The sequence below is a fragment of the Aotus nancymaae genome, unplaced genomic scaffold (genome assembly GCF_030222135.1).
Source record: "Aotus nancymaae isolate 86718 unplaced genomic scaffold, 86718_ANA_hifiasm-v0.15.2.pri h1tg000030l, whole genome shotgun sequence".
NCBI lineage: Eukaryota > Metazoa > Chordata > Mammalia > Primates > Aotidae > Aotus > Aotus nancymaae.
In genome coordinates, this window is record NW_026988443.1 from 27,634,842 (window position 1) to 27,661,185 (window position 26,344).

At 50.7% G+C, this 26,344-nt stretch overlaps 1 protein-coding gene across 2 annotated transcripts in view; it reads right to left on the reverse strand.

The window, feature by feature from the left end:
• CALB2 (calbindin 2) overlaps positions 1 to 15,257 on the reverse strand; it is a 38,051-nt gene extending 22,794 nt beyond the window's left edge. The window contains exons 1-2 of one of the 2 annotated variants that reach the window (XM_021672579.2): positions 15,094 to 15,229; positions 1,642 to 1,718 (exon numbers count right to left, since the gene is read on the reverse strand). In XM_021672579.2, coding sequence (XP_021528254.1) covers positions 1,642 to 1,718; positions 15,094 to 15,187 — 171 coding nt within the window. In that variant the 5' untranslated portion in view covers positions 15,188 to 15,229. Of the gene's footprint in view, positions 1 to 1,641; positions 1,719 to 15,093 lie in introns of both variants that reach the window. The other variant, XM_021672578.2, reaches the window with a different exon arrangement.
• Between the last annotated feature and the right edge of the window lie 11,087 nt (positions 15,258 to 26,344).

The window sequence follows — 26,344 nt, forward strand, 5'->3', positions numbered from 1 at the left end:
ATTTACAAAGGTACATAGTCTGATCCGAGGCACTTGTCACAAGTGTGGCCATCCTATTTAGGTTTTACAGTAAAAGCCCCTGTGACGTTAGCAGCCCTTCCATTTTACACACAAATGGAGGCCAAGATGACTTCTCTAGAGGTCACCCAGTGAGTATAGCCAGAATTTGAACTCATGGCTTTTGCTTCCAAGGCCAATATTCTTTCTACCCTATAACAGCTGCTCTGAGAACCAGTCCTGGATGACATCAGTTGGGATTGTTGACAGACTTGAAAATTACCCCAATGACATCCGAGGAAAGGAATGACTAAGAAAAGGATTTTAGATGCAAAGCACTTCATGAAAACACATTTCTCTGCCTCACCCATGATCCCAGAATCAGTTCTGAAGCCCATGCCTTCTGTGATCCAGGCTTCATTATCCTAGGAGCTGACAGGAGAACTGTTGATAAACAAACCCATGAATCACCTCCAACCCTTTAAGCCCATCACTTTGACCTCCTTCTCATTGGGGCGCTCTGCCGACCTTTGAACAGGGAGCTCACCAGGGATTTGTGACTCATCTCCCAAACTGCTCCCCAAAGCGCTGCAAATGAACAGTGGATTGGCTAACAGACACGCAGCAGGGGAGAGTAGAGACACCTCCAGAGGGCCCGAGGGAGCTGATGGGAGGTTGTGGGGCTGACTCCATGTACTCCAGAACCAGCCAGGGAATCACAGCAGACTAGTTCCATCACTTGGGCTTTGCAATATTTCAAATACCTCCCCTAAGAGGCTTTAGCAAACTCAGTAGTGCCGTGTTAGCACCAGAGAAAGCAACAATCCTGTCACTACAGGGCTAAGATGTGATCCGGAGTCACTTTGGGATAGTTCAGAAGGTCTTGATTCCACCACGAATGAGGCCAGCCAGTGCCATCTGGTTCAGATACTGGCTTAGAGCAATCCTCAATTTTCCTCTAGTTCCTTGCTGGGGATTCTAGCCCATGTTGCTTTAGAATAGTGGTTCTCTACTGAGGACGATTCTGCCCCCAATCTCCCACCAAGGGGATATTTGGCAATGTTTGGAGACATTTTCAATTGTCACAGCTTGAAGGAGGATAATAGTGGCATCTCACGAGTAGACCCAGGAATGCTGCTAAACTCCTACAATGCACAGGGCAGCCCCGACAACAAATTATTCCACCTCAAATGCCAACAGTGCAGAGGCTGAGAAACTCTGGTTTAGAATCAGGGCACTCGAAACCTCCTAGGCATCCAGTCTGGACACTTCAGCATCTTTGCTTAGGGTACAGAAGCTATGGACTCTGTCCCTAGGGAAAAGATAGTATGTATGTGTGTATATATATATATATATATATATATATATAAATACATGCATCCGCAGACATAAAGCTTTGCAATTTTGCAGGAGGGTTCATCAACCCCTGATGTCCATTCATGAATCTCCCTCAATTCCAGATACCCGGAGATATTGAGATAAGGTACTCTTAGGGAATAGTCTTATTTTTTATCCTTACAAATAAAATGCTGTGTCATGACCAGAGATATGAGGCCTGCTTACAGAATACCTAACTGGGACAGAGCATGCTAAAAGGCATAGGTCAGGAAAATCCCAAACAATGGGAGACGGGGTTGGGCTTACCATGCCGGAGCCTTTTCTTGCCTTCTCCAGCTCTTGGAAAAAGTTTTCTAACTCTTTACCTTCAATATACCCATTTCCTGTAAAGAGAGACAGAAAAAAATCAATCTCAGCACTAAATAGTAAGGGGGCATGTCGGGGGCTTCATGGAGAATGTCTTCTCCCAGCTGGTTCACAAGCAGGTGTCTAGGCCAGTGGAGCTAGGGGTGTGGGTCCAGCCCTCAGGGCATTTGCACCTAGAGATCCAAGGTGAACATCGTACATTCAGCAGCTAGAAAATGCCAGGAGGAACTTGCACAAAGTCCTAGAGGACAGAGGAGTGCAGAAGCTGGCAGCTTCCATATCTGCCCTTCACTCCTGGGCAAGCACTAAGTGACGGAGGTGTGACGGGAGACAAGGCGTCAGCATCAGGGGTCATCAGCAAGTGATGGGCCCTGGTCAGGGGCAGAGCTGGGGTCCCTGGGGTTCAGAAGGTGTGGTGGGTTACAGTGCTGACCCCAGAATGGGACCTTATTTGGAAACAGGGTCATTGCAGATACTGTTAGTTCAGATGAGTCATACTGGATTGGGGTGGGCCCTAAATCCAGCGGCTGGTGTCGTTATAAGAAGGCCTCGTGGAGACACAGAGACCCAGGAAGAAGACCACGTCTTCACAGAGGCAGAGGCCAGTGTGGTGTGTGTATAAGCCAAGGAGCACCATGGGCTGCCAGCAACCACTAGAAGCCAGGAGGGAGGCAGGGAGCAGATTTGCCCCTGGAGCTCGAGCAGAGCCTGCCGACACCTTGATTTCGCACTTCCAGCCTCTGGAAATGCAAGAGACTACATTTCTGTTGTGTTAAGTCACCCAGTTTGTGGTGCCTTGTCATGACAGTCCTAGGAAACAAAAACAGAAGGGCCTAGAAAAAAGAACCATGGGGCATCTGTCCTATGGGACGCCAGCCCCCACCCCCTGCCCCACCTGAGACTTGGTCACAGGGATCAAGAGTAGGAGAGGCATCCCAGCTGGTAATGAAGAGAGGGGGCTCTGAGGCCTGTGAGTGCAGATTTAAAGTTGGTTCTGCTGTACGTACCAACAGTGTGACTTTGAGACAGTTATTTAACCCATCTCATCTGCAGAGTAGGTTATTATAATCAAACAGGATTTTGTATGGAAAGCCCACCCTATAGTCATTGTGAGTGCAGCATAAATATTATTATTGAGTTCCATTGCCAGAACCTGTGTCTAAGGTGGGAATGAATCTGTGGGGAAAGTGCAGTGATCAGAACCAGGTCCCAAGGTCAGAGTCTGACTTGCAAGTTCACATAAGTAGTGAGGTCCTTTAGGCTCTCACGTCTTGAGCCTGGATGGTCTAGAGAACAGGACTGAGCTGAGTGCATGGTCAAGGTCACTGGTCAGTGCTGTGATGGGGAAGGAGGCATTTGTGGGTGTGAAATCTGAAAAGGCTCAGGCCATGCCTCCTAGACTTTGCTGCAGCAAAGAATCTCCTGGGGATTTTTCCTTTTTTTGAGACAGGGTCTTACTGTGTTGCCCAGGCTAGAGTTCAGTGCTATTCATAAGCATGATCATAGCACACTACAGCCCCAAACTCCTGGGCTTAAGTGATCCTCCTGCCTTAGCCTCCCAAGTAGCTGGGACTACAGGTACCCAGCCCCCAGGGATCTTTAAAAAATGCGGATTATCTGCCCCCCACCTCTAGACTTTGTTTGGAGTGTGAACTGAGCACCAAGATTTTTTTTTTTTTTAACATTCCAGGTGATTTTTTGTGCAGCAAAGTTTGAAATCCACTGACCTTAAGTTCTAAATCTGATCTAACGCCATTGAGCAAGATTCCCATAGAGGAGATTCAACTCAAAGGGGAAGGGAGGTGGTAGCTTTCACCAAGGGCAAATAGAATTACAAAGGTAACAGAGAAAATAAAGGAGAATTTACCTGGCCTCTGTGAGGGGTTGCAGGGGGAGGCTTTTCCCAGCTTCTCCTTCTAGGGTCCCCTGAGAATTTAAATTCTGAATAAATAAACTTAGAGGCACTCTCTAGTGGAGAATATGCCACAATGAATATTGTATGACAAGAATCACATGAGATAAATTATGTATTTTTTGTCTGTAGGGAAAAGACATGATTGTAATGGGCTCGCAGAGCCAGATTTGACTTCCCTTTTATCCTAGAATGGGGTGTATCTTTCTCCTAGGATATTTGTAAAGCTTCTTAGGAGAACTGGAATTTCAGAAGAGTGTGGTTGCTGTGAGGCTGGCTAAAGTAGGGGAGTGAGGGAGAGGGAGTGGGCTTTCTAGGCAAAAAGACATTCCTCTAGTTGATGATGCTCTGAGTTGGAAGAATGAGTAATTTTTCTCTTCCTGGTCACTCCCTGCAGCAATCTGGCTATTCTCCTATCGCTGAGGTGCAATTTCTTCTCGACTGAGAAGGCAAAGTCACATTCTTCCCCTCGGAGGCTTTGTAGAGTCAGATGGGGAGGCGAAAAGCTGAGCTCAGCCCTGAGTACATCTGCAGCTTCCAGGAGCCCGAGACTGGGGTGGGAGGTGGGGGCTGGCACCACGAGTGCATGGCATGGTTCAGTGAAGCAGAGGCCACAGGAGCCAGGGCTGAGCAGACACAGGAGGGAGTGTGTGTCTGTTTCATGAGTGTATCGGGAGGAAGCCTGCAGAGCAGCACGATGTGCTTCTAAGAGCAGCCTCCACTCAGCTCTGGACAGTGCCCCTCATCCCTCCCTGGATCCTTGTTTTGCACCATGTCCTCCATATTCTGCCATTTCTTCTCTGGTCCCTTCACCTATCATATAGGGGGTCGGCGGAGTCACTGGCCTTTCTTGCTGAGGCACCAAGACCTGGTGCTTCTCCTCCCTCTATCATACCCAGACTATAGGACGCCATCTATGTGAACCTCAGTTTCCTCTGCTATGAAATGGGGCAATGGTAGCACCCTCCTCATGCAGCTGCCGTGAAGATGAAAGGGGATAATAACACACTTGCAGCGCTGACCTGCAGCGAGCCTCACACGTGCCGGCGGGCATTATCATCACAGCCACTGTGTGTGCCTCCCGGCCATGCTGCAAACACCTTGGCCTTGGGCTACTTTCTTCAGGTTGGAATGATTTAGGGGCGCAGAGGGAGGCCAAAGCATGCAAGGCTAGCATGGAGCCCCGCCACACTGAACAATCTGAACCCAAAGAAGAAAAGTACAGACCTCTAGGGCCACCTTTTCCTCGGAGTTTTTCTGGGACTTAGAAAGAATAAGTATTTTTACTCCCTCTATTTTTTTTTTCTAGAAAGGTTTGAAGGAGGTTTAACAACCTCAAGAAACTCAGACAATCAGCCAGTGCCTCGCCCAGCACGAAAGTTCTGAAGGTCAATGGAATGTCTTTAACTCTTCAAAGCACTTTTGCCCTCTTTCTTTGCTCCACCAGGTAATTTGAGCCCTCACTATGGGTAAGGCCTGCGTGCGTTGCTGTTGGGGAAATGAACCCACACACAGTCTTTCCATGTAGAAAACGATTCTACATGAGCATGGCAGAGTAGAATCATCTTCTGGTGAGAGAAGGCAAGCACCTTGCTCAGGACCACACAGCCAGGAGCACGGGAACGGAAGTGTCCTAATTCCTGATCCAGATCCAGGGTTCATTCACTCATTCATTCACGCCAGGAAATTTGTTTTTTTTTTTTTTTTGAGACAAGGTCTGCTCTGTTACTCAGGCTGTAGCGCAGTGGCTGGATCACAGCTCACTGCAGCCTCAGTGTCCTGGGTTGAAGCCCTCCTCCCACCACAGCATCTCAAGTAGCTGGGACTATAGGCATATGCCTAAGTTTTGGTGTTTTTTGTTTTTTTGGTAGAGACAGGGTTTTGCTATGTTGCCCAGGCTGGTCTTTAACTCCTGAGCTCAAGCGATCTACCTCACTTCGTAGAGTAGCCTCCCAGGAGCCTCCCAAAGTGCTGGGACTACAGGCGTAAGCCACCATGCGTGGCCCACCGGGGAACCTTTGTTGAGCATCCGCGTTGTGCAGGCATTGGAGGAGTGAAGGCCAGCTAGGTCCTGCCATGGTGGGGCTTATGCTCTAGTGGGGTGTAGGTGACGTAGGCACAGACAACAAGAAAGGAAATGAATTTAAACGTGGTGTTTCCAGTGTCAAGAGCAATGACGAAATGACAGTGTAATAAAGTAGAGGTCGACTTCCAGGGCTTCTTGGACAGGATGAGCAGGGAGGACCTCCCAAGAAGCCTCAGCCTCTGGGAAGAGAGCAGAGAAAGGAAGGAGGAAAATTGAAGGCAGGGAGAGGGGTCCAGGAGCTAGAAGGGCAGCACTGTGGAGAGAAGCCGCCTCCCTCCATTCGACTTGAGCAGCACAGGCAGCAGGAGGTTCCCAGGCCAGGAGGAACCCCTCTCCCCACACTAGGAATTCCACTGCCTCCCTCTGTGCACCCCTACAACAGAACAGAAATGTGGTTCGGTGCAATAAGCCTTGATGTTTTTGAACTGAGCCGCAGTTCCACTTTGTGCCTGGTGCTTGGGGAGCTATCACCAAGTTTTAGATGTGGGCCCATTCCCCAAGAGCGTTAATGGTCAGCCTGGGAGAGGCAGGGAGAGGCAGGCAGACTGGGGGCTGACGGCAGACAGTGAGGAGCAGAGGAGAGATTGGCAGGTGGTGCTGCAGGGCCCAGAAGAGACACTCCACACCCAGCCCCCAGCTGTGGATGGAAAGTGGCCTTCGTTGCTCTGGCTTCCTTCAAAGCAACTCCCCATCCATCTCCAGGAGGCCCTTATCACTGGAGGTGGCGTAGAGGAGGGGCTGGTGGACACCCTTCTAGGAGGACCTGGGCACTGGACGAATGGTCTGCTGTTTCAATGACCCTCTTTCAGGGGGTGGGGCGAATGTTCACCAAGCAAGGCTCATGCGAATGGGCATCGATAAAGATGTGGTTACCATGGTAACCGTCACTCCTAACCTCTTATCAAACCACATCCTGTGAACATGAGGAGCAGAGCCAAGGTGAGAGCCAGGGACCCTGCATCCTTCCTTAGTCAGCTCTTGCTACCATTCCTCACCACCACTGTGCCTCAGTTTCCCTCAGTTTGAAGTGAGATAATACTTCTTTACCTTTCATCTGACCACAGACACTTGAGAAGCCATGTCTGTAGAAGGCTTCACCCCTCAGTAGAAAGAGACCTCAGGGAGACTTTGTTCTTTCTGAGCCTTGTACGTTCAGATTTTCTAAAAGTTGAACAGGTAAGAGGTACCTGAGTGAGAGGTATAATATTAATAATTCTACCACCTGCTCTGTGACTGTCCATATGACGTTGGGCACGTCAATTTCTCTGAGCCTCAGTTTCTTTATCTCTAAAATGTGCATAACTATTTATGCCCTCTCTACTTTAGAAAGTTATGGTGACAGCTGTACAAGGTAATGTGGAAGGAAGCACTCTGGAAAATGTAAAACCTCACATAAATGGAAGGAACAAATATTGCCTTCCATTTAAACTCTTCTTAAGTTCTTCTAAGTCAATTTATAGATGAAAACCCTTTAACCAGAAGAGTTCCAGCACACTGCTTTCCTTAGAATATTGGTTCTCAAGCCAGGTGTGGTGGCTCACACCTGTAATCTCAGCACTTTGTGGGACCAAGGTGGGTGGATTGCTTGAGGCTGGGAGTTCAGACCAGCCTGGTCAACATGGTGAAATCCCATCTCTACTAAAAATAAAAAAATTAGCTGGATGTGGTGGTGCATGCCTGCAGTCCCAGTTACTTGGGAGGCTGAGGCATAAAAATTGCTTGAACCCAGGAGGCAGAGGTTGCAGTGAGCTGAGACTGTGCCACTGCGCTCCAGCCTGAGTGACAGAGTAAGACTCTTTCTCAAAAAAAAAAAAAAGAAAGAAAAAGAAAAAAGAATACTTGTTTTCAATTCAGGCTGTTTATTAGGATCACCTGGGAAGATTTTAAAACAACACTGTGGCCTTGACCCCATCCCCAGATTTCTGATTTAATGGATGCCGTAGTGGGGTGGGGGGTGGGGGCTGAGGGGTGGTGGTGGTGGTTTCAAAGCTCTGCAGGTGATTCTAATGCTCAGAACAGTCAAGGTTCGGAACTGCTTTAGAGCAGCATATCTCAAACTTGAGGGCACATAGAAATTACCCAGGGATTGTATTAAAGTGAGGATTCTAATTCAGCAGGATTGGAGCATGAGAGTGTGCTGTGCAAAGTGCCGTCTGTGGACCAGTAGTATTGGAACTACCTGGGAGCTTGTTAGGAATGCAGAATCCCAGGCCCCACCTTGGACCTACTGAATCTCTTTCTCTGGGGGGCGGTGCCCAACAATCTATTGACCATACTGTCTTGGTGATTCATCAGTATGCTAGAATCTGAGAAGCATTAGCTCAGCGGTTCTCAAATTTTGGTTTAGACCAGACACATCAGTGTCCCTTGGGGGTTTCTTAAAAATGCAAATTCTAAGGCCTGACCCAGGACCTACAGAATCTGAGTCTCTGGGGATGGCCCCCAGAAGCCTGTGTTTTAACCTGCCCTCCAGCACACTCAAGATGTTGTGTCCAGCTGCTTTTAGTGCACCAGTCTTTGTAGCAGTCTGCAGTCCATAGATTAGAGAGGTCAAAGGAGGGAAGGTTCGCGCCTTTCGAATTTCCTTGTTAAGCTGCACCAGAAGGCATCCAGGAGACCAGGCTACTTGTCGGTCTGTCTGGGCTTCAGATTTATTGGAGGCAAGCAGTCCTCCAACCTCCATCTGGAGCACCCTCTGGGACAGTCAGATCCTACCCTTTGGGGTAAGAAATTGGCTTCCCCAGTCTCTGCCCCAGTATTAATCTTTCTTTGCACACCACTCACAGAGAGCTTTCTGCTTCCCACCTCGTCTGTTCTTTACCACCCTGCCAGGTAAACAGTTATCAATCCCATTTCAGAAAGGAGGAATTGGAGGGGAAAGGAGATTCAGCCGCAGCTGACAGAGGTCCGGGACCAGCCTGGCTTCCTTCTATTCGTCCCAGGGACAATGTCTGTCCGTATCTGCATTTGTCCTTGCCGCTCTCTCTCTCTCTCCCCACCCCCCCCACCATAAACACACACACACACACACACACACACACACACACACACACTCTCTTCTTCCAGTGGCTCTGGAAAAAAGCCCCAGAGTGAAGAGCTACCAGCTACCAGCTGAATGCTTGGGCACTTGAATTTCAATCTGTGTTTCTGGGCTGTGCTGTTTTGGACCGGTGGCTCCGGAGCTGGGCTGGGTCCCCTGAACCTGTGGACATCTGGCAGCCTAATGCTGGGCTGAGTCCCAGGCGTGAGGCAGGCCAGAAGGATAGGGCAGATTGGGTGAGAGGGGAGGTAGTGGAGAGCCAACAAGAACAGGGGGAGGGCTGAAGCCAGAGGCCCCAGATGGGCCGGCTTGGCAAAGGCGGGCCTGTGATGCAATCCACCGCGGGCTGGGGCTGGAGATACACTGTTCTTCAAGGGCTCAGGCCTGCCCTAGTAATTCTGGCTCCCTTGGTGTTGGAATTGATTTCCCTGAGGGGTCTCCTTAGCCCTGGAAACCTCCCCCAGGTGCTTGGCTGGTACAGCTGCTGCAGTCCGTGGGGGGAATATACAAGCTGAGCAGGGCAGGCACACCTGGACCGGCTGGGCTAGTCACTGCCCTGGCGATGTGGGGCTGGTGTCTTGTTTGTGAAATGGGTCCCTTAGGCGGCCTCCCCAGGGAGCCCCAGCTCTTCACAGACCAGCTGCTCCCCCTGCCGGCTGGTGCAATCACAGTCTAAGAAGCAGAGCCAGAGGGAGCAAGAGCCCACCTGGAGGTATCCAGCATAAAGCTGGCACACATGGACACTCCACAACCCAAGGACACTGTTAGTGAAACAATTGGGGAGTTGGGGGTGGGAGCGGAGGCAGGGGTGGGGGACATTTTCCAGGGCCCACCCCAGATGCTGACCCCAGGTGGCTGTTCCCTATGAGCCTCATATCCTGACATCATGCCACACCTGACTGACAGGTATACAGACCATCCTCTGACAATGTGATTCTTGGTTCCCAGCACCAGACCCTGTTGAATTTAACGGGCCAAGACCCAGTCATTTTGATAAATCCTATGATTACCTTATAAATAGCCCAGTTATGTTGCATTGTAACTGTTGTGTCATTTATATAAATACTTAATACACATCACGTGCTTTGTGACCCTATTTCGGCGTGTCTTTCATTTTGGTATTGCAGGACCCTCATGCAGCCAGTTGCCCAGGTTCCCGTTCACCTCTGAGAGGTGCTGCTGTTCTGATATTCCTCCCCGTTCCCTAAACCAGGGACAAACAAATTAGCAGTGAGCTACACTCTGGCGGAGCCTGCCTGGGCAACGTGGTCCGGCCCTGAGTGCCCCTCAGTGTTGTGTGGGCTTGGAGAAGACTGCTGCCAGGTCACTGGGTTTCAGAGGGCCAGGATGGGAGCCTGGGCAGAGCCTTCCTCAGCTCTTTGTGGCCTCTATTGTTATTTTCAAAATCCTCAGAGCCCACATAGATAAGGAACAGGACTCGGTCCCTGTGAGAGGCTTTGAGCACCCCCTGCGTCACCAGGGACATTTGGAGGTGGACAGAGGCCCAGAAGAGTTTAGGCAGATCCCCCGACCTGGAGATGTACGCATATTTCTTATGAGGGAAGGGAAAGTGTCTATCACAGCAATGACAGACACCTTCCCTTCCCTCTTTCTTTTCCTTCCTTCCTTCCTGCCTGCCTGCCTTCCTTTTCCTTGCTTTCCCTCTTTCTTTTTCTCTTTCTCTCTCTCTCTCCATCTCCCCCCCCACTCCCACTTCTCTCTCTCTCTCTCTCTCTCTTTCTTTCTGACAGTCTCACTCTGTAGCCCAGGCTGGAATGCAGTGGCACAATCTCAGCTCACTGCAACCTCTGGCTCCCGGGTCCCAGTTCAAGCAATTCTCCTGCCTCAGCCTCCCGAGTAGCCAGGATTACAGGCATGCACCACCATGCCCAGCTAATTTTTGTATTTTTAGTAGAGATGGAGTTTCACCATGTTAGCCAGGCTGGTCTTGAACTCCTGACCTTGAGATCTGCCCACCTCGGCCTCCCAAAGTGTTGGGATTACAGCAGTGAGCCACCGCGCCCAGCCTTATTTATTTTTTTAATGATAGGGTCTGGCTCTGTTGCTCAGGCTGGAGCGCAGTGGTGCAATCACAGCTCACTGCAGCCTTATACTTCCTGGGCTCAAGCCATCTTCCTGCCTCAGCCTCCCAAGTAGCTGGGATTACAGTTGTGTGTCACCACACCTGTCTAATTTTTAAATTTTTAGAAGAGACAGGGGTCTCACTTCTGAGACCAGTTGCCCAAGCTGGTCTCAAACTCTTGGTTTCAAGTGATCCTCCTGCCTTGGCCTTCCACAGTGCTGTGATTATAGGCCTGAGCCACTGCGCCTGGCCTTCCATCTTATATCTTTACTGTTTTGCTGACTACACAGCAAACAGATGCTCTTGTAAAATTTTCAAGCACTACAGAAATTAATAGAAAGTAAAAAAAAAATCCCTTTTGATTTGGCTCATCCACTCTTCAGAGAGAACCACTATTGTTCAGTTGTATTATTCTAAATATTCTGTAACACATATGTCATTCATAATAAAAATGGGCTTATACCGTAATAGGGTTCTGCTACAGTTTTAAACAGTATCTTAAGAATACATCTTGGACATTTTTCCATGTCACTACAAAAGCTTCACTTTGCTCTATAACGCTCCATTTTAGAGATGACCATATTCATTTTTCTGAAGCACATTCCTCCCTCCGCCCATTGAAATTGTTAGTAATTCTGAAGAATACTGTCGTAGACATGCTTGCTCGTGTAACTATGTGCACACCTATGGGTATATCTATGTAGGTTACATTCCTGGAAGTGAGTAGGATGTTCAACTTGGTCCCATGAATATCTGCTTGCCCCTGGAAAAGAATGTATCTTATCTCTTCACTCTTAGTTGCTTCCAAAGGAGTAGCAAAAGCTAAAGGCATTTCTCTTTGGAGCCACAAATTTGCTGCTCACAGACGGTCAGCAAAATAGGAGCCCAGTGGCCTGTCCCATCAGAACCACGAATAAAAGACAGTGTGGACTCTGAACGAGGCATCTCTCAGCCACCGAGATCCTTTAGAGTGAGAAAGTTCCTGATGCAGAAGTGGCCGGGAAGCCACAGAGCAATGGGCTCAGCTATGTAAGGCCATGTCAGGTCCACTTGGAGCATGGAGCTGATGTGTGCAAGAGCCCTAGACCCCTCCAGGGTCACTGGGTGGGCCTGGCTGCCATCTTCCCTACCTCAGCCTTTGAGAGACAACGTTGGAACCCTCCCAAGTGCGTGCCCTTGGCTGCCTGCTGAGGCAGAGTTGGGGGGTGGTACTGGGGATTAGGAGAGCAGATTCCTGGTTCCCCTCTTTACCGCTTCCTGCTTTGCTATGTGATCTTGTGAAAAGAATTTTGCCTCTTTGAGTCCCAGTTTCTCACGCTCCAAACATACACTTCTCCCTTTCTCTACCACAAGGCGAATAAGAATTTGGAAAATAATCTAACTCTTCAGGGGATGGTGGCTTTTTCTGTTTCGGAATGGGCTGAGTTAAGGGTCCTCCTATCCCCATCCCCCCTCTCCTTGGGATCCAGCTGCCTCCTAAGGTCTCTTTGTCTTTGTTTATTATGAGCCAGCATCCAGAAGGGGTGGGGAGGCGGCTCCCAGTCTCTCGGGGCTGTGATTAATTGGGCTCCAGTGAGCTCACTCCAGGGACCTGGAGAGCTGCAAGGGAGAGTTCTCTCAGGCGTCTTTAAGATTGCAAGTGGTGGGAGGCACTCATAGAGCTGGGAAGAAAGCCCACTTTGAAAACGGAAGCCAGAATTGGTAGGAGAGAGGCCTCGATAGGGCCGGGAGCGCCTCAGGCAGTGCGGTGTTGGGCTCATCTGCAGCCTCTGGGTGTTCAGGAGGGGAGGAAGGTCTCCCAAAGCCTAACTCCAGATCCTTTCGTGGAATTCCAATTTGGCTGTATACGTATTTTCCTAAGTCACCTCTCTTTCATCTCTGGTGTTTTAATCCTCATTGCCTTCCTTCTCTGTTGGGTCCATGGCCCTTTCTTGGGACTTCCCTGAGGCTGAGATGCAGAGATGGCAGTGGGAGACTGATGGACAGGGAAGAAGATGCAAGCATCGAGTTCCCGCTTTGTCCGGAGCAGCAGGGAGCCAGAGGCAAGATTTGGGAGGCTTTGAAGATCTTGGGTTTGGTGGTAGCTTAGCTATACGCTAGCCAAGCCAAGGACCCCATTTTGGGATACATGAAACTGCCCATCACCCCCGAGGCTGGGCTGGGGGCTTTTCTTTGGGGGAATGAGAAGGAGACTAGTACCTATCAGCACGGAAAAAAAAAAAAAAAAAACCCTCTTCCAAACTAAGCAGGTGTCCAGGAGCCAGAGTGGGGAAATAAATGCTGGGCAGGAACCAGTCCCACCACTAACTTGCTAAATGACCTAGGAAAAGTCAACCCCTGTGTCTGTTTCCTCATCTGTCCAAGGGGAGTCATGGTCTGCGCAGCAGCCTCACACCTTGAGAGGGTGCAACTGGGTTTTGAAAAGTGAAATGTCTCAGATGAACCTAAGGATCTGCATGGTTACGGCCGGCGCTCTCGGTTGTCCCTCTGAGTACGGGGAAAGCAGAGCTGTGGAGTCCTCTGTTTATAGCTGACTCATCTAGCAGGAGGCCAGTGGTGTAACCTTGGCTGCTTGGTAACTTTCCTTGAATCACGCAAGACTCTGGTGCAGATAAACTAGCAGGAGCCTCCTTAGGGAATGTGCATGTCATCTGGAATACTAAAAGGCTGCACTTCTCTTAGGAGAGCCCTTTGTACCAAGGGAATTTTGTGGCAGGAGCTGGGGATTGGAAATGCAACCCCTCTTTAGCCCCATTTTACAGATTTAACAATCCACTCACCTCCTCGGTAATTCATAGGCAGATCACAGTCCTAACCCAGGTATTCTAATGCCTCGTCCCCTACCCCTCCAGCTTTCTCAGTTGGCTCCAAAGAAACAAAATCTCACCCATTAGCCTCTCCAGACATTAACCCCTGCCTCCCCATAGCACTCTGGGCAGAGGATCTCTGTTCAGACACCTCCACATCCTGCCGAGGCGAGGAAAGGAGGAGGGAAGAATGGAGTGAGGCACACCTGATAGTCCTCTGTTTTCCAACCCTCTTGCTCTCAGACCCCAGGATAAACTCTCTGAGCCACCACTCTCTCACCCCACACAGATCTGGGACAGGGGCCTGAATGACAGGTGTCAGAGCCCACAGGGCTGAGCCTGGCCCCTGGGGGGCCATGCAGCACAGTGGTTAAGAACTTGGGTTCTGGAGACAGCCTCTGTCTTAGCCTTTCCCATTGGCCTCCCTTTGGGGTCAGCCCCTCCAGGAGCTACCCCAGGGGAGGGTAGCTACAGACACCACAGAATGTCTGAGATGCCAGGACATGTTGCTCATCTTAGCCAGGTCTGTGCGTAGAGAGGGAAATCAGATTACTTATTTTTTTCAGAGTGACAGAAACAGAATCTAGTGATATCAGAAGCCTCTAAAGGGGGGCCATCGTTTATGCCTGAGTCAGACCACCACAGACTCTTGGAATCTAAGGGCTGGGGGCTACCTCCAGGACAGGGCATTTGGTCTGGCCCTTGCTTTTTGCGTGAGTCGGTGTCAAGACCACACAGAGCAGAGGGTTGGTCACAGAGGCAGTGAGGGTGGTGCCTCCCCCTACCCAGAGACAAAGTCACCAAGAGCACCCAGGATGATCACTCTAAGGGAACAGGTCTAGGGCTGGCATCCCAAAGCTGCCCCCACCACACCCACTACTGCTGTATTGGGAAACCCACATGCCCATGGCGGCTGGCAAATAGACAAAGGAAGTCAGGGAGTGTTCAGGGCCCCCAGTGCCATTGTCCACTTCTGCTCCCTCCCAACCAAGCTGGGGAGGCCAAGTTTCCCTTCATGATCGCCTAGTTTATCCCAGCCTCCAGCAGGGTGACGGGGCTAACCTGGCATTCAACAAAAGGGGAAGAGGAGGAAAGAAATGAGTGGGCTTCTGAGATCTGAGGCTGGAGCCCCTGAAGGCAGGAGAGGTGGGGGAGATGGTAGGGGGAACCCGGAGGCCTTCCCAGCCCGGGTCACCTCTCGGGAAAGCTCCCACTTGCTCAGAATGAGGCTGTAAGTGCTGGTGGGCTCTGGGTCATTCTATGCTCGGGAAGAAAAGTTACTGACAGTTGTCCCCAGAGGTGCTGGATGTCTCCCAAACTCGGGACCCCGACTCCAGCAGGCTCTGCGACCAGACCACCTCCTGAGGGCAAGCGTACACCCTCCCGCATTCAGCGCCGCCCCTTACCCCCTTACCGCAGGTCCCCTGGGTGCCAATGGGCACAGAAGTTGGGAGCTTTACTGACCGTCTGCGTCAAAGTGCTTCCAGATTTCCAGGAACTGGGACGCCGTCACCTCGGCCAGGTGCAGGTAAGGGGGCTGCTGCTGCGGGCCAGCCATGGCGAGCCGCTCGGAGACCTCAGCCTGCACCGCTCCCGCTCCGCGCCGGCTCGGCTCTGGCACTCGCGCTGGGGCTGCGCGCCACGGCGCCCTTATATATGCTCCGGAGCCTGCGCCCGCGCCCGGCCGCCAGCAGGGGGCGCGCGCGCTCAGGGAATCCGGCTGGGGCGCGGCGCGGCGGCGCGAGGGGCTTGGCCTGGACTCCTGGGGGGCCCTCACCACTTTGCTGAGATCTCTTCGCGACAGGCCAGGCACAGCTGCAGGCTTTTCGGTGAAAATGAAGGAGAGGCTGCCCTTGCCTCCCTCCTCGACCGTGTTGAGCGCATCCACCACTTATTATTGCTGGCAGTAGCAGTAACAGTAGTAACAGCACTAAGAGTAATACTAACAATTAGACAAATATTTAGCACTCAGGCCTCGGAGTTCACTAGATCTCTCGTGCCTCCGCTCTCCTGATCCTTCCACAGCAGGAAGAGCAGGGACCACTTTTCTGATGAGGTACTTGTGACTTAAGATAATTAAGTGACTTGCCCAGCAAATTAGTGGTGGAGCTAGAATTTGAACTCAGCACTCTTTCCACACCCCACGTGGCTCCTTCATGGGGCCCAGTCTTGCCGAGCAGCCAAGAGTTCTCAAAGCTTTATTTCGTGGGGAGCAGCTGGAACCAGCAGTGCCCCGGGAGGATTCCAATGGGAGTTGGGTGGGGCAGGGGGGCTTCCACTGTCTGTTTGCATCCTGGTATATCCATCCCCCTGGGAGCCTCCCTCCACCCCTGGTACCTGCCTCACCCTGGCCGTGGCTGGGGGCTTTTAGACATTTGGCCAGTGGGTGGCAGAAGTAGATCAACCCGTACCAGGTCTTAACCACGCCCACCTAGGGACATCGTGGGAATGGGCCTGCTACAGTGGGCAGAGAACAACGTCCAACTCTGTCTTGGGGATGTTCTGAGCTGGTCTCAGAGAAAATAGATGCAGCTATTGAGCACACATCCTGAGGGGAGCAGACAGCCCCCCCAACCCCAGCAGGGAGTCGAGGCCCCTCCCCATTCTCTCCTTTGGTCTGGGACCTTCGGGGTCTGTCCTGGCCTTGTGGGAAGGTAAGACACCTTTCTCACAGAGTGACAGCATCATCCATCCTTTCTCTCCTCTCCTGCTACCAAGTGACTGAGACTTGAATTGATGCTCATTAACATGTGCTAATGAGTGTTAGCTGAACCACCTTCCAAGAGGTGAGCGAAAGGGAAGGAGGTGAGAATGAAAAGGAGGTCGCTGGGGTAGAGGGGAACCCAGGAGGAGACAGAGAGGGGGAAGGTTGTCCCTTGGAGAGCCGGCCGAGTCTCAAAGGGGCAATAGAGAATGCAGGTTTCAAAACCACTTGTTCTTTGCCCAGGGTGAATGTGCTTAGAGTTACCTGCAGGAACAAACTAGAAGGGAAAGCTAGCTGTAGAGGTACCCATCCACCTTACTGAGAGATTCACCAAACCCCTAGGGAGACAGGATGGCTTGGTGGTTAAGAGCAGGCACTTGAGAATCAGGCTGCTTGGTGTGAATCCCAGAACAAGCTGTGTGACTTCGAGCAAATTATATAACCTGTCTCTGCCTCAGCTTTTCTCTTCTGCAGAATGGGAGTGTGGGCTTATAACTTTTAGAGTTGCTCTGAGGATTAAATGAGTTAGGGCTCCTGCTGCCCTTCATGGGGCCAGTGATCAGTGGTTGGCTTGGCAAGAAATTTCTCAGTCAGCACCTCCTCCCCTGGCGTAGCTAATGGCTCCTGGAGGGCCTGACCCCACAGAAAGGCCAATGGGAAAGGCTAAGACTGATTCTTTCTCCAGAACACAAGTTCTTAACCACTATGCTGCACAGCCCCCCAGGGGGCCAGGCTCAGCCCTGTGGGCTCCGACACCTGCCGTTCAGGCCCCTGTCCCAGATCTATGTGGGGTGAGAGAGCTCATCCGTGGTTCTCCAAGGAGCAAAGCCAGTACCCCTTTGCTACTTTGGTTTTCCTGGTGCGGAGTCAAGAGTGAAACTCCCACTTCCTGCTTTCCAGAGCTGCTGAGATTGGGGGAGATGGTTCTGGGTATGACGGTAAGGTGGCCACGGTGACCTTTAAACTCTCTACTGGCACAGTCTTGCGTCGTTCATTTCAGATGCACAGGTGGTCTGTTTCTGGAACGCCCATTCCTGGAGGACCAAGGAGCCCAAGCAGGTGCCTTTGTCCTTTATCCCCAAGTTGAGTCCTGCAGAAACAGCCACATTTAGCAGTTACAAGTTCCTGCCCTGGAGTCGAAGAATATGGGCTCAAAACCCTCCTGCTGGTGGTGAGGCCTTGGGCAAAGCTATTTAACCTCTGTGAACCTTAGTAAAAATCAGGGTCATTAGTCTCACAAAGTCAGTGCAAGGACCAAAAATAGTGTAATCAAGGGGTTAGCTAGCAAGAACCCCAGCAGCTGTAAGTGCTTCATTAATAGGTAGGTATTATTACCAATGCAAGGATGTTAGGAGAAATTTTTCTTGTTGTTCTGAAATAGTGGCACTTAGGCCTCATCTGGAATCATAGGTATCAGATACCTCGTGTGTTCCTGGCTTGCGCAGCCTGCCCACCACCACCCACCAAGACCAGGGATTATCGGGGGAGATGTCTGGGTGCGGGAGAGAGAGAGGAGCCTTGGCCTTTGGGGAGTGCAGCATTTGTGGCTGCCCTGAAGCCACGTTTTGTTGGAGGAACCCCCAGAAATCCACTCCAGGTTGTGGGGATGCCTGCAGTAAGGAGGAGGTGGAGATCCCACCTGGCTCTGGAGTGGGCTGGGGTCAGCAGTATTCTGGAGTTTGGGCCATACCTGAAGATGGACCGGAACTTGCTTCTGACTCAGGGCTGTCTGAAGGCCTACGAAAGCAGCCTAGACTGCCCTGTCCTGTGTCTACGAGAAAGATGGGTGCCACCACGGTTTTCTGCAGCCCTTGGGGGTTGCTGTGGCTCCTAGGAAAGGTGCATCTAGTTTACAGGGGGAGCCAAAGCCAGATACCTTCTGGTGTCTGTGATATCCTTGGTTTTTAGGAAGCTGGAGCAGAGCTGAAGACTGCTCCAGAAAACCTTTACTCCACTATGCACAGGCCCTCAAACTCCTCAGAGACCAGCAGCAGGAGCCAGAGCCTGGGATGCTCCTACAACCCGCAGGGGACCAGATAGGTAGGAGGATCTCCCGCCCCTTCTCTCTCCTTGCAGCTCCCTCTGCCCTACCAGAAGGGAATGTCTCGGAGCCAGACACCCCTTCTTTCCAGACTCAGCCTCAGAACAAGCCCCTTGTCCAGTTGGCAATGGGAAAGGAGAAGAGCTTTGAATTGGAAAAGAGACTGGAGTCTTAGCTGGACTGTTCCAAGTTTCAGTAACTGAACGTGTGAGGGGAAACATGGACTCAGATAAGAAATCACTCAGGGATAGGAAAGGGCAGTTCGAGGAGCGTATTTTAAAGCAATGACAGTGAGGACGGAGCACTTTTATCAGCACATCATGAATTAAGGCTCTTGCAGGTGTTTTCAGATGTCTGGGATTCGTCTTCCCTGCCAGGACTTCTCCTCGAGTTTTGTTATGATGATGATGTTGACGATGATGGCGAGAATCATGAGGATGCCTTTAAATGCCTTTAGAGAGGGCTTTGATGTGTCTTGCTTTGTTTGGTCCTTACAACTACCCTATCAGGTGTGCAGTGCAAGAATTTGACCCATTCCAAAGATAGGGAAACCAAGGCTTAGAGAGATTAACACCCAACCAAGACCTGGTGTTAGTCCCCTCCAGTTTCCAGGGTATATGGAGTCTCTGTGGGCCAGGTGCCAAGCTCCTGGGCACTATGTATACAGTTCTTCCCAGACCCTGGCCACCGGAGCCACAGGGCCCCTCTCAGTGTTGAGGAGCAAGGCCCACTGTTTCCAAGATGCCTCCCAGTTCTCTGATGGCCGGTTCCTCCCTTCACCAGAAGGGCAAACTGGGAACCACCATCACTTTCACATCATCAGCCCACCAACTCATCCTGAGTGCTGTGATCTGACACCAAGGACTGGCAAGGAGACTCGCCCAACTGTCCCTCTGCCCCAGGACCCTAGAACCACTCCCTCAAGAAGGGAGGGAGACCTGGTGACTGTGAAGCGCTGAGATGTCAGAGGACAGATGACAAACAACTTTCCAGCTGGGATCCACTGGGCTTCGGTAATTGGCAGAGCTCCTCAGAGCACCTGGTGTTATTTTGCAGCACTTCAAAAGAAAAAGTAAGAAGGCTGACCCGGTTCCTCCCTATGCCTGGAAGTGTTTCTTCCAGATATCGCTTCTTTGGTTTTTATAATGGTCAGGCCTGGGTACCGGAGTGCCGGAGAGCTGGCCTTGCTTCCCAGAAAGGAGGATGAAAGGGATGCAGGAGCCCAGCAGTTTCCATGGAAACGAACTGAGGTGGTGGAGAAAATAGAGAAACCAGAGGAACCCAGAGGTGGAAGCAGGACTTTTGAATAACCCAGTCTGAAGCTTGAGATCTGTGGACTGCTCCCTCTGTGCAAAGGATTTGGGTCACCAGGATAGCAACAGGAGGTGACAGCAGTAGCTGGGGGCTGTTGGGTGATTCTCCCTGGGCAGGGACACAGGGGCTGAGGGCTCAGGTTCCAGAATTCCCCAGGCCCCTTTCAGTTCCTGGATCTGCTGTTTATTGGCAGTTCTACCATGTATTAACTTTGCGACCCTGGGCAAGGTGCCTACCCTCTCTGAGCTTGGATTTCCTCATCGGTAAAATGGGGGGTAATCCTAGTAACTGCCTCAGAGGCTTTTGTGAGCATTAAGAGAGGTAATGCATGTTAAGGAGGATACAAGGCCTGGAACAAAATAGGCATTCAAATGTTGTTATTACGCGGGAGAAAGCCAAGGGCAAGTGATGACGTGTTGAATCCAAATGAGTGCGACCCGTCTCCACCCTGGCCAAACCAATGGGTTCAGGGATAGGCAATGAGACCTCATATCCCAGAATGCAAAGGAGCTACTGGGGCCACCTCTCTGTTTGTAGACAGTCTGGTATGAAGCTGTGAGGTCTGGAATCGCTGCAGCTATCTTGACACCATGAGTGCAGAATCTGGAGTGGGAGAAATGGGAGAGGGTGCAGAGTAAACACTGAGGATGGAGCCAATGTTGCAAAAGGCAGGGCAGAGAGACTGCAAGAAATCAGGTCACAGGTGACATCATTTGAACTGCTGGTTCAAGCTGAGCCTGAAGTACCTTTGGACCTTTCACTTGCTGGAGTCGATATATACCCTTTAGTGTTCAAGCCCATTTATGGTAGGTTTTCTCTCATTTGCAACAAAAAAGCCCTGACTGATAATCCACAAAGAGGACAACTGTCCTCATGGGAGATGGAAATGGGCAACCTTTTGGAGCCAAACTTCTCTCTCCCCCTTTCTCTTAGAGCACCAGGGCCCTCCTTCAGAGACTGTATGTGCTGTCTCTATTTTCTTCTCCCTCCCAGCAGGCAGCCTTACAACCTTGCCTTTCATAGTCACCAGCCACAGTTTGTCCTCAAGACTCTCCTCTACCTTCCATTTCCCTAACAGCCTTGCCCCTGTTTCCATGTTCCAGACTTCCGAGAGAAGAATCTGCTTGGTCTGGCTTATCTGTTCATGTCAAGCCATTCACATCATCAGCTGCTTTCCTGCCTTCCGAGGTCCCCTAGGGTTGGGCAGCCATCTCTTAGTCCAATCAGCTGTGGCTGGGGACAAGTCTCAGGAGGGCGGTGGACAGCACAGAGAGGAGCCCATTTCCCTTCGGGACATCCGTGGGCGTGGTGAAATTAACTGACGCCTCTAGCGTTGGGTGCTCAACACAGAAAACTCAAACAAGCCATGGAACACGTTTGCTTTAAAATTGGGTGAAAAACATTCTGACCAACAAATCCAAATATTAAAGGGAGAATCTGGGGGAAGGGTGTCATCTAAAACAGGGATTGGCAAACTTTTTTTTGTAATGGGCCAGATAATGTCTCAACTACTCAACCCTGATATTGTAGTGCAAAAACAGTCATAGATAATGTGTAAACAGAGGAACATGACTCTGTTCCAATAACACTCCTTTTAGTAAAAAAAAAAAAAAAAAAAAATTAAGTGGTATGCCTAATTTAGCCTGTGGGACACAGTTTACTGACCCTCATCTATTAAATGAATTCCAGGTTCTCTCTAACCCTAATGGAACCTATGTAGAAGGGTTGTTGTAATGATTCCACAAAATAATCCATGTAAATTACTTAGCACAGTGACTGGCACAGGGTCGATGGGTGCTGACTATTTTTGTTCCCTTTTTTGTTGAGTGGGCTTTGAGAATAACTGGGTTCCAGATCCACCAGTGTGCTTGGTTAATCTAGAAGTGTCCCTTCATCTTCTCTGAGTGGAGCTGGAAGCTGATCACATACCTTCTTAAGGTGAGATGGGATTTCTAAGGAAAGGAGGTGGAGGAGGAAGAGAAAGTCCAGGCGCAGGCAAGGAGGACAAAAGGAAATGCAGCAGCGCGTGAGTCCAGATCTGCAGGGCGTCCGTCCGTGTGAGGCGGGCTTGGCTCTGCCTGGGGACCTGGCAGGGAGCTCTGGGCTTGATTTGCAAACAAATTTGCTCTATTTCCTGCCAGCAAAGGACTTCCAGGTGGCCAGGAATTTGGATTCTTTTACCAAGGATGGGAAAACTGTCCCTAGAGGGGCAGTGTCCCACTTCCAGGATTCCCCAGAATGCAGCAGGGATGTGAGAATGAGATGCTCAGAGATAAGGGCTGCGTTTCATTCACTCATGAATTCATTACAAATTTTACTCATTCATGCTGCGGAAAAAATATTGATGAGCCATCTACTTTGTGCCAGGCACTCTACTAGGGCCCAGGGATTCAGTGGTTAGCAAAACAGAAATGGTTCCTCCCTTCAGGAGTTTAAAGTCCAGTGGGGGAGACAGATAATCTCCATTGGGGAGATTGATGAAACCACGCAATCACACGTATACGTGAAAACAGAGTGACTATCAGGGAGCAGCCTTATCTAGCTTGGGTAGGAGGCCATCCTGAGAGTGAACTAACCAGGAGGAGGGAGGAGTGAGCATTCCTGGATTTAAACCCCATGCACCAAAGCTCCATGCTGGCAGAGCTGTAAGAAAGCCAGAGAGGTGGGAGCTCAGTGGGACTAGGGGGCAATGGTGGAAGTGACCCTGGAGAGGTTGGCAGGACCAGACCCTGGAGCACTGGGAGCTAGCAAAGGGCTTTCTGCCAGTAACAAACATAACCAGGGTTGCCTTTTGATGGGCTCCCTCTGGCTCCTGTGTAGGGGGTGACTAGAGAGGAGTGTAAGTGGACATAGAGAAACCTATCAGGTGACTCCTGTGGCTGCCCGGGAAAGATGGCCTTAACTGGGCCTCCAGAAGGGGCGGTGGATATGGAGTAAAGTGGTCAGGAAATAGGATTTGGCCATGAGCTGGGTATGGACAGTGAGGGAGAGGGAGATTCCCTCCTTGGTACCGGCACCTGGGAGAAAAGCAGTTGCTGACTGAGATGGGGGAGGCTGGTGGAGGGCTGGACTTGAGGGGGATACACCCTGCGTTTGTCGGATGTGTTGACTTTGAGTCGTCTTTGAATCAGTCTACTATGGACAAACGTTTGTATCCCTTTAAAATTCAGATATTGAAAGCCTAACCCCTAATACAATGGTATTCGGAGTGGGGTCATTGGGACATGGTTAGATCATGAGGGTGGAGCCCTCATGAACAGGCTTAATGCCCTTATTAAAAAAAGGAGGCGGCACAGGATCTCTCTCTGTACTTTTGCCATGTAAGGATACAAGAAGACGGTCATCTGCAAACTACGAAGTGGGTATTCACCAGACACTGGATTGCTGACACCTTCAGCTTGGACTTCCCGGCCTCCAGAATTGGGGGGAAATTGTGTTTGAGCCACCCAGTCTATGGTGTATTTGTTATAGAAGTCTGAGCTGACTACAACGTCATCTAAGGGAATGCATGAACCAGGCAGGGAACTTATGGACCCAGAGTTTGGAGGCAAGGTCTGGGCCAGAAAGGTACATTTGGGAATCCCTGGGTGTTGAAACTGCACTGGGCCCAGCCTTATACACTTGGCTGCTCTTTGCCTCGGGGTCCTCTGGTGCTATCTCCAAGCCCACTTCCCACTGCTCCCATGCCCAGTAGCCATTCAGGGCAGAGGCAGTGGCTCCAAGGTTGAAGGTGTCCATGGCCTTGCTCTTCACGTCCTGGATCGTGAGTCTCACTAAAAGCGAGAGTTGCCCCTCCTAAGACAGACATGTTGGTTAGAACCATAAATAGGTAAGTTTAAGGTATTTCTTCACCCCATCCCCCCTTCCCTTGAGGAAGATCAGATCAATTACAGGAAAACAAAGGAACGATATTTCCTTTGCACATCTATCGGAGCGAATCTGTGACCCTACTGTGCCCAGTCTTGCTTGTCTCCCCAGCAAGAATGCAGGTAGGGATCTTGTCTATTTTGTGCATCACTTTTCTTCCCAGCTTGCAGCACCATTCATGGCCCGTATGCCCTCAAGGGGTAATTGTTGAATGAATGAAGGATTGAATGAAGGTCAGATGAGTGGAAAAGGATGTTTCTGTTTACAGAGTCAAGACTCCTCTGGAAGCTCTAGAAATGACCCCTTGCATGCACGGGGACAGCTCAGCTCCTGGCAAGCAAGTGCCAGGCAGTGAGCCCACTTGGGCTGCCCTCCGGAGGGCAGGTGCTTGCCCTGCTGGGGGCCGCGACACCGTCTGGTCAGGAGGAGCTGCCTGGCTCATAGCTGCTCCCTGAGTTGCCTTCCTGAGCACGTCAGTGGGAATCCCCTCACAGGCAGGCCACAGGAGGGGGCAAGTGGTGAGCAGGCCATGGCCGGAAGAAGCCATAGTGGGGTGCTTCATGGAGACTGCAGATTGGCTGTCATTGCTGATGGTATGATACAAGCGCCAGAAGCCTGGGACCAGCCCAGCCTGCCAGGGAGATGATCAAGAGGGAACAGAGGAAGAACGGGAGTGGAAGGGAGGAAAGAGAAAGGCATGTGATTTTCGAGGGATTGCAGAGCCAGTCAGTGACACCTGGGCCTCCTGGGTCTCCCACTTATAGTAGATACCAGTGGCACCTGCCAAGATCCCCTCTGACAGTCGTGCACGATTCCCCAGCTGCTGTGAGTGTTGGGTGCCAAGGCTCAGACCTGGACCATTCTCCGGAGAATTGTCACCTTGCACAGAGGTGCTCCTCCCACCCCAACCATGGAATAATCCATAGCCAATGACTGATAGATAAGAGGTATGGAGGCTGGGTGCCTTGCCTGGAGGTGGGAAAACTCTGCAGTACCATTCATGCCCCAGAGCTTCCCGTGGGATCGGGCTGGGGCCAGACTTCAGCAGAACCTGCACCTCCACTTCTTCCTTGCCCAGCCTTCTCCTCTGGCTCTTTCTATACTTTAGAGCCCTTCTATGATAACATACATGCACAAGACTTTTCCAGCAGGCCAAAGACATGCTCTCAGGCTAAAATTTGTCTCTCACCACTTGTTGAAGCCCCAGCCCTTCATCTAGGACCCAAGTTTCTGAAGCTTCCAGAAATATGTGCATTTTCACATACAGGCAGGTGCCCCCACGTCTCTCCATAACAGTGGCGTGCCAACAAAGCGTTCTCACACCACCCTTTATCTGCTGTATGAACTTGAACCAAGACTTTGACTTCTCAGAGTTTCTGTTTCTGCATCCAAAGACTTGGAATCCTAATACAGTCTTGAGGAGTGGCTGTGAGATAGGGAGAGGCAGGGGTGCCCGGTGACAAAGAACCTGGCTTTAGAGTCACACAGGCCCGCCCAGCTCTGTGACCTTGGATGTTGTGAGCTTCTCTGGCCTCCGTTTTCTCATCCATGAAATGAAGTTAATAATAGCACTGAAGCCGTAGGTGCCTGAGTGCACTAGTTGCATGCAAAGCGCTTCACACGGAGCCTGGCCCACTTAGTGAAATACGAGCCAGAGAGCTTAGCTCTCGCCCAGCACACACTAAGTACTCAGTAAGAAGTGAGTATTGTTATTTTTATTAATGGGAATTATATGTGTAAAGTCAGGTGGTAAAAATGACAATAAATACCCTTGGGATTCATGAGAGGTGCCTGAAGAGTGTCCCAGAAGTGTGGCAGATGGACCAGATGAGGTGTGATGCATGGGATGTGGGTTGGGGAGTGGCAGGCAGACGGAGCCCACTTGGGCTCGCTTCTCAGTCAAACTGGCGTGAACCCTATGGCCGCTGTTCTCCAGCAGCCCGCTGCCAGCAGCTTACCTGCTTGCCAGACATTTGTCACCCTGTCATCGCCTCCACACTTGAAAGCAGATCCCCAGGGATTGTTGACAAAGCACACAGAACAAGGGCCACTTTTTTTTTCCCTTTAGGCCTGGAGAAGGGCAGGCAAGGATGGCACCCAGCAAAGAAAGATCAAGGGTTTGTCCTTGAGGAGAGGGTGTCTCAGCAAGATGAAAAAGGAGTCGGGGGCAGATTGAGCCATCTCCTCTGTGTGTGTGTGTGTGTGTGGGGTGCATGTGTGTATGTGTGTGTGGTGTGTGTGTATATGTGTATGTGTGCATTTGTGTGTATGTGTATGTGTGTGTGCGTGTGCAGTGTGTGTGTATGTGTGTGTATTTGTGTGTGTGTGTGTGGTCTGCAAGCTAAGAATGGTTTCTGCATTTGTAAATGGCTAGAAAAAAATAAAAGGAATAATACTTTGTGAGCATTATATGAAATTCAAATTGCAGGGTCCATAAATAAAGCTGTTTTGGAACACAGCTGCCTTCATTCCTTTGCTTATTGTTTCTGGCCACTTTTGTGCTACGATGGCAGGGCTGAGTGGTTGCGACAGACTCCATGGCCTGCAAAGCTGACCGTGTTTACTATCTGGCCATTTTCAGATGAAGTTTGCTGACTCCTGACTAAGAGCATCGGGCTGACCAAGATTGGGCGGAAAGGGAAATTACATCCCCGCTGCTGACAGTCCCCTCTCTCCCCACCCCTGCCAAAAATTCCATCCCTTTTCAGTAAGCTTTCTCTTCAAATCTTTGGTATTTTCTAGACACCTGGCTGATGCAGAGGGAAGGATTCGATTAAAAAATTCACACT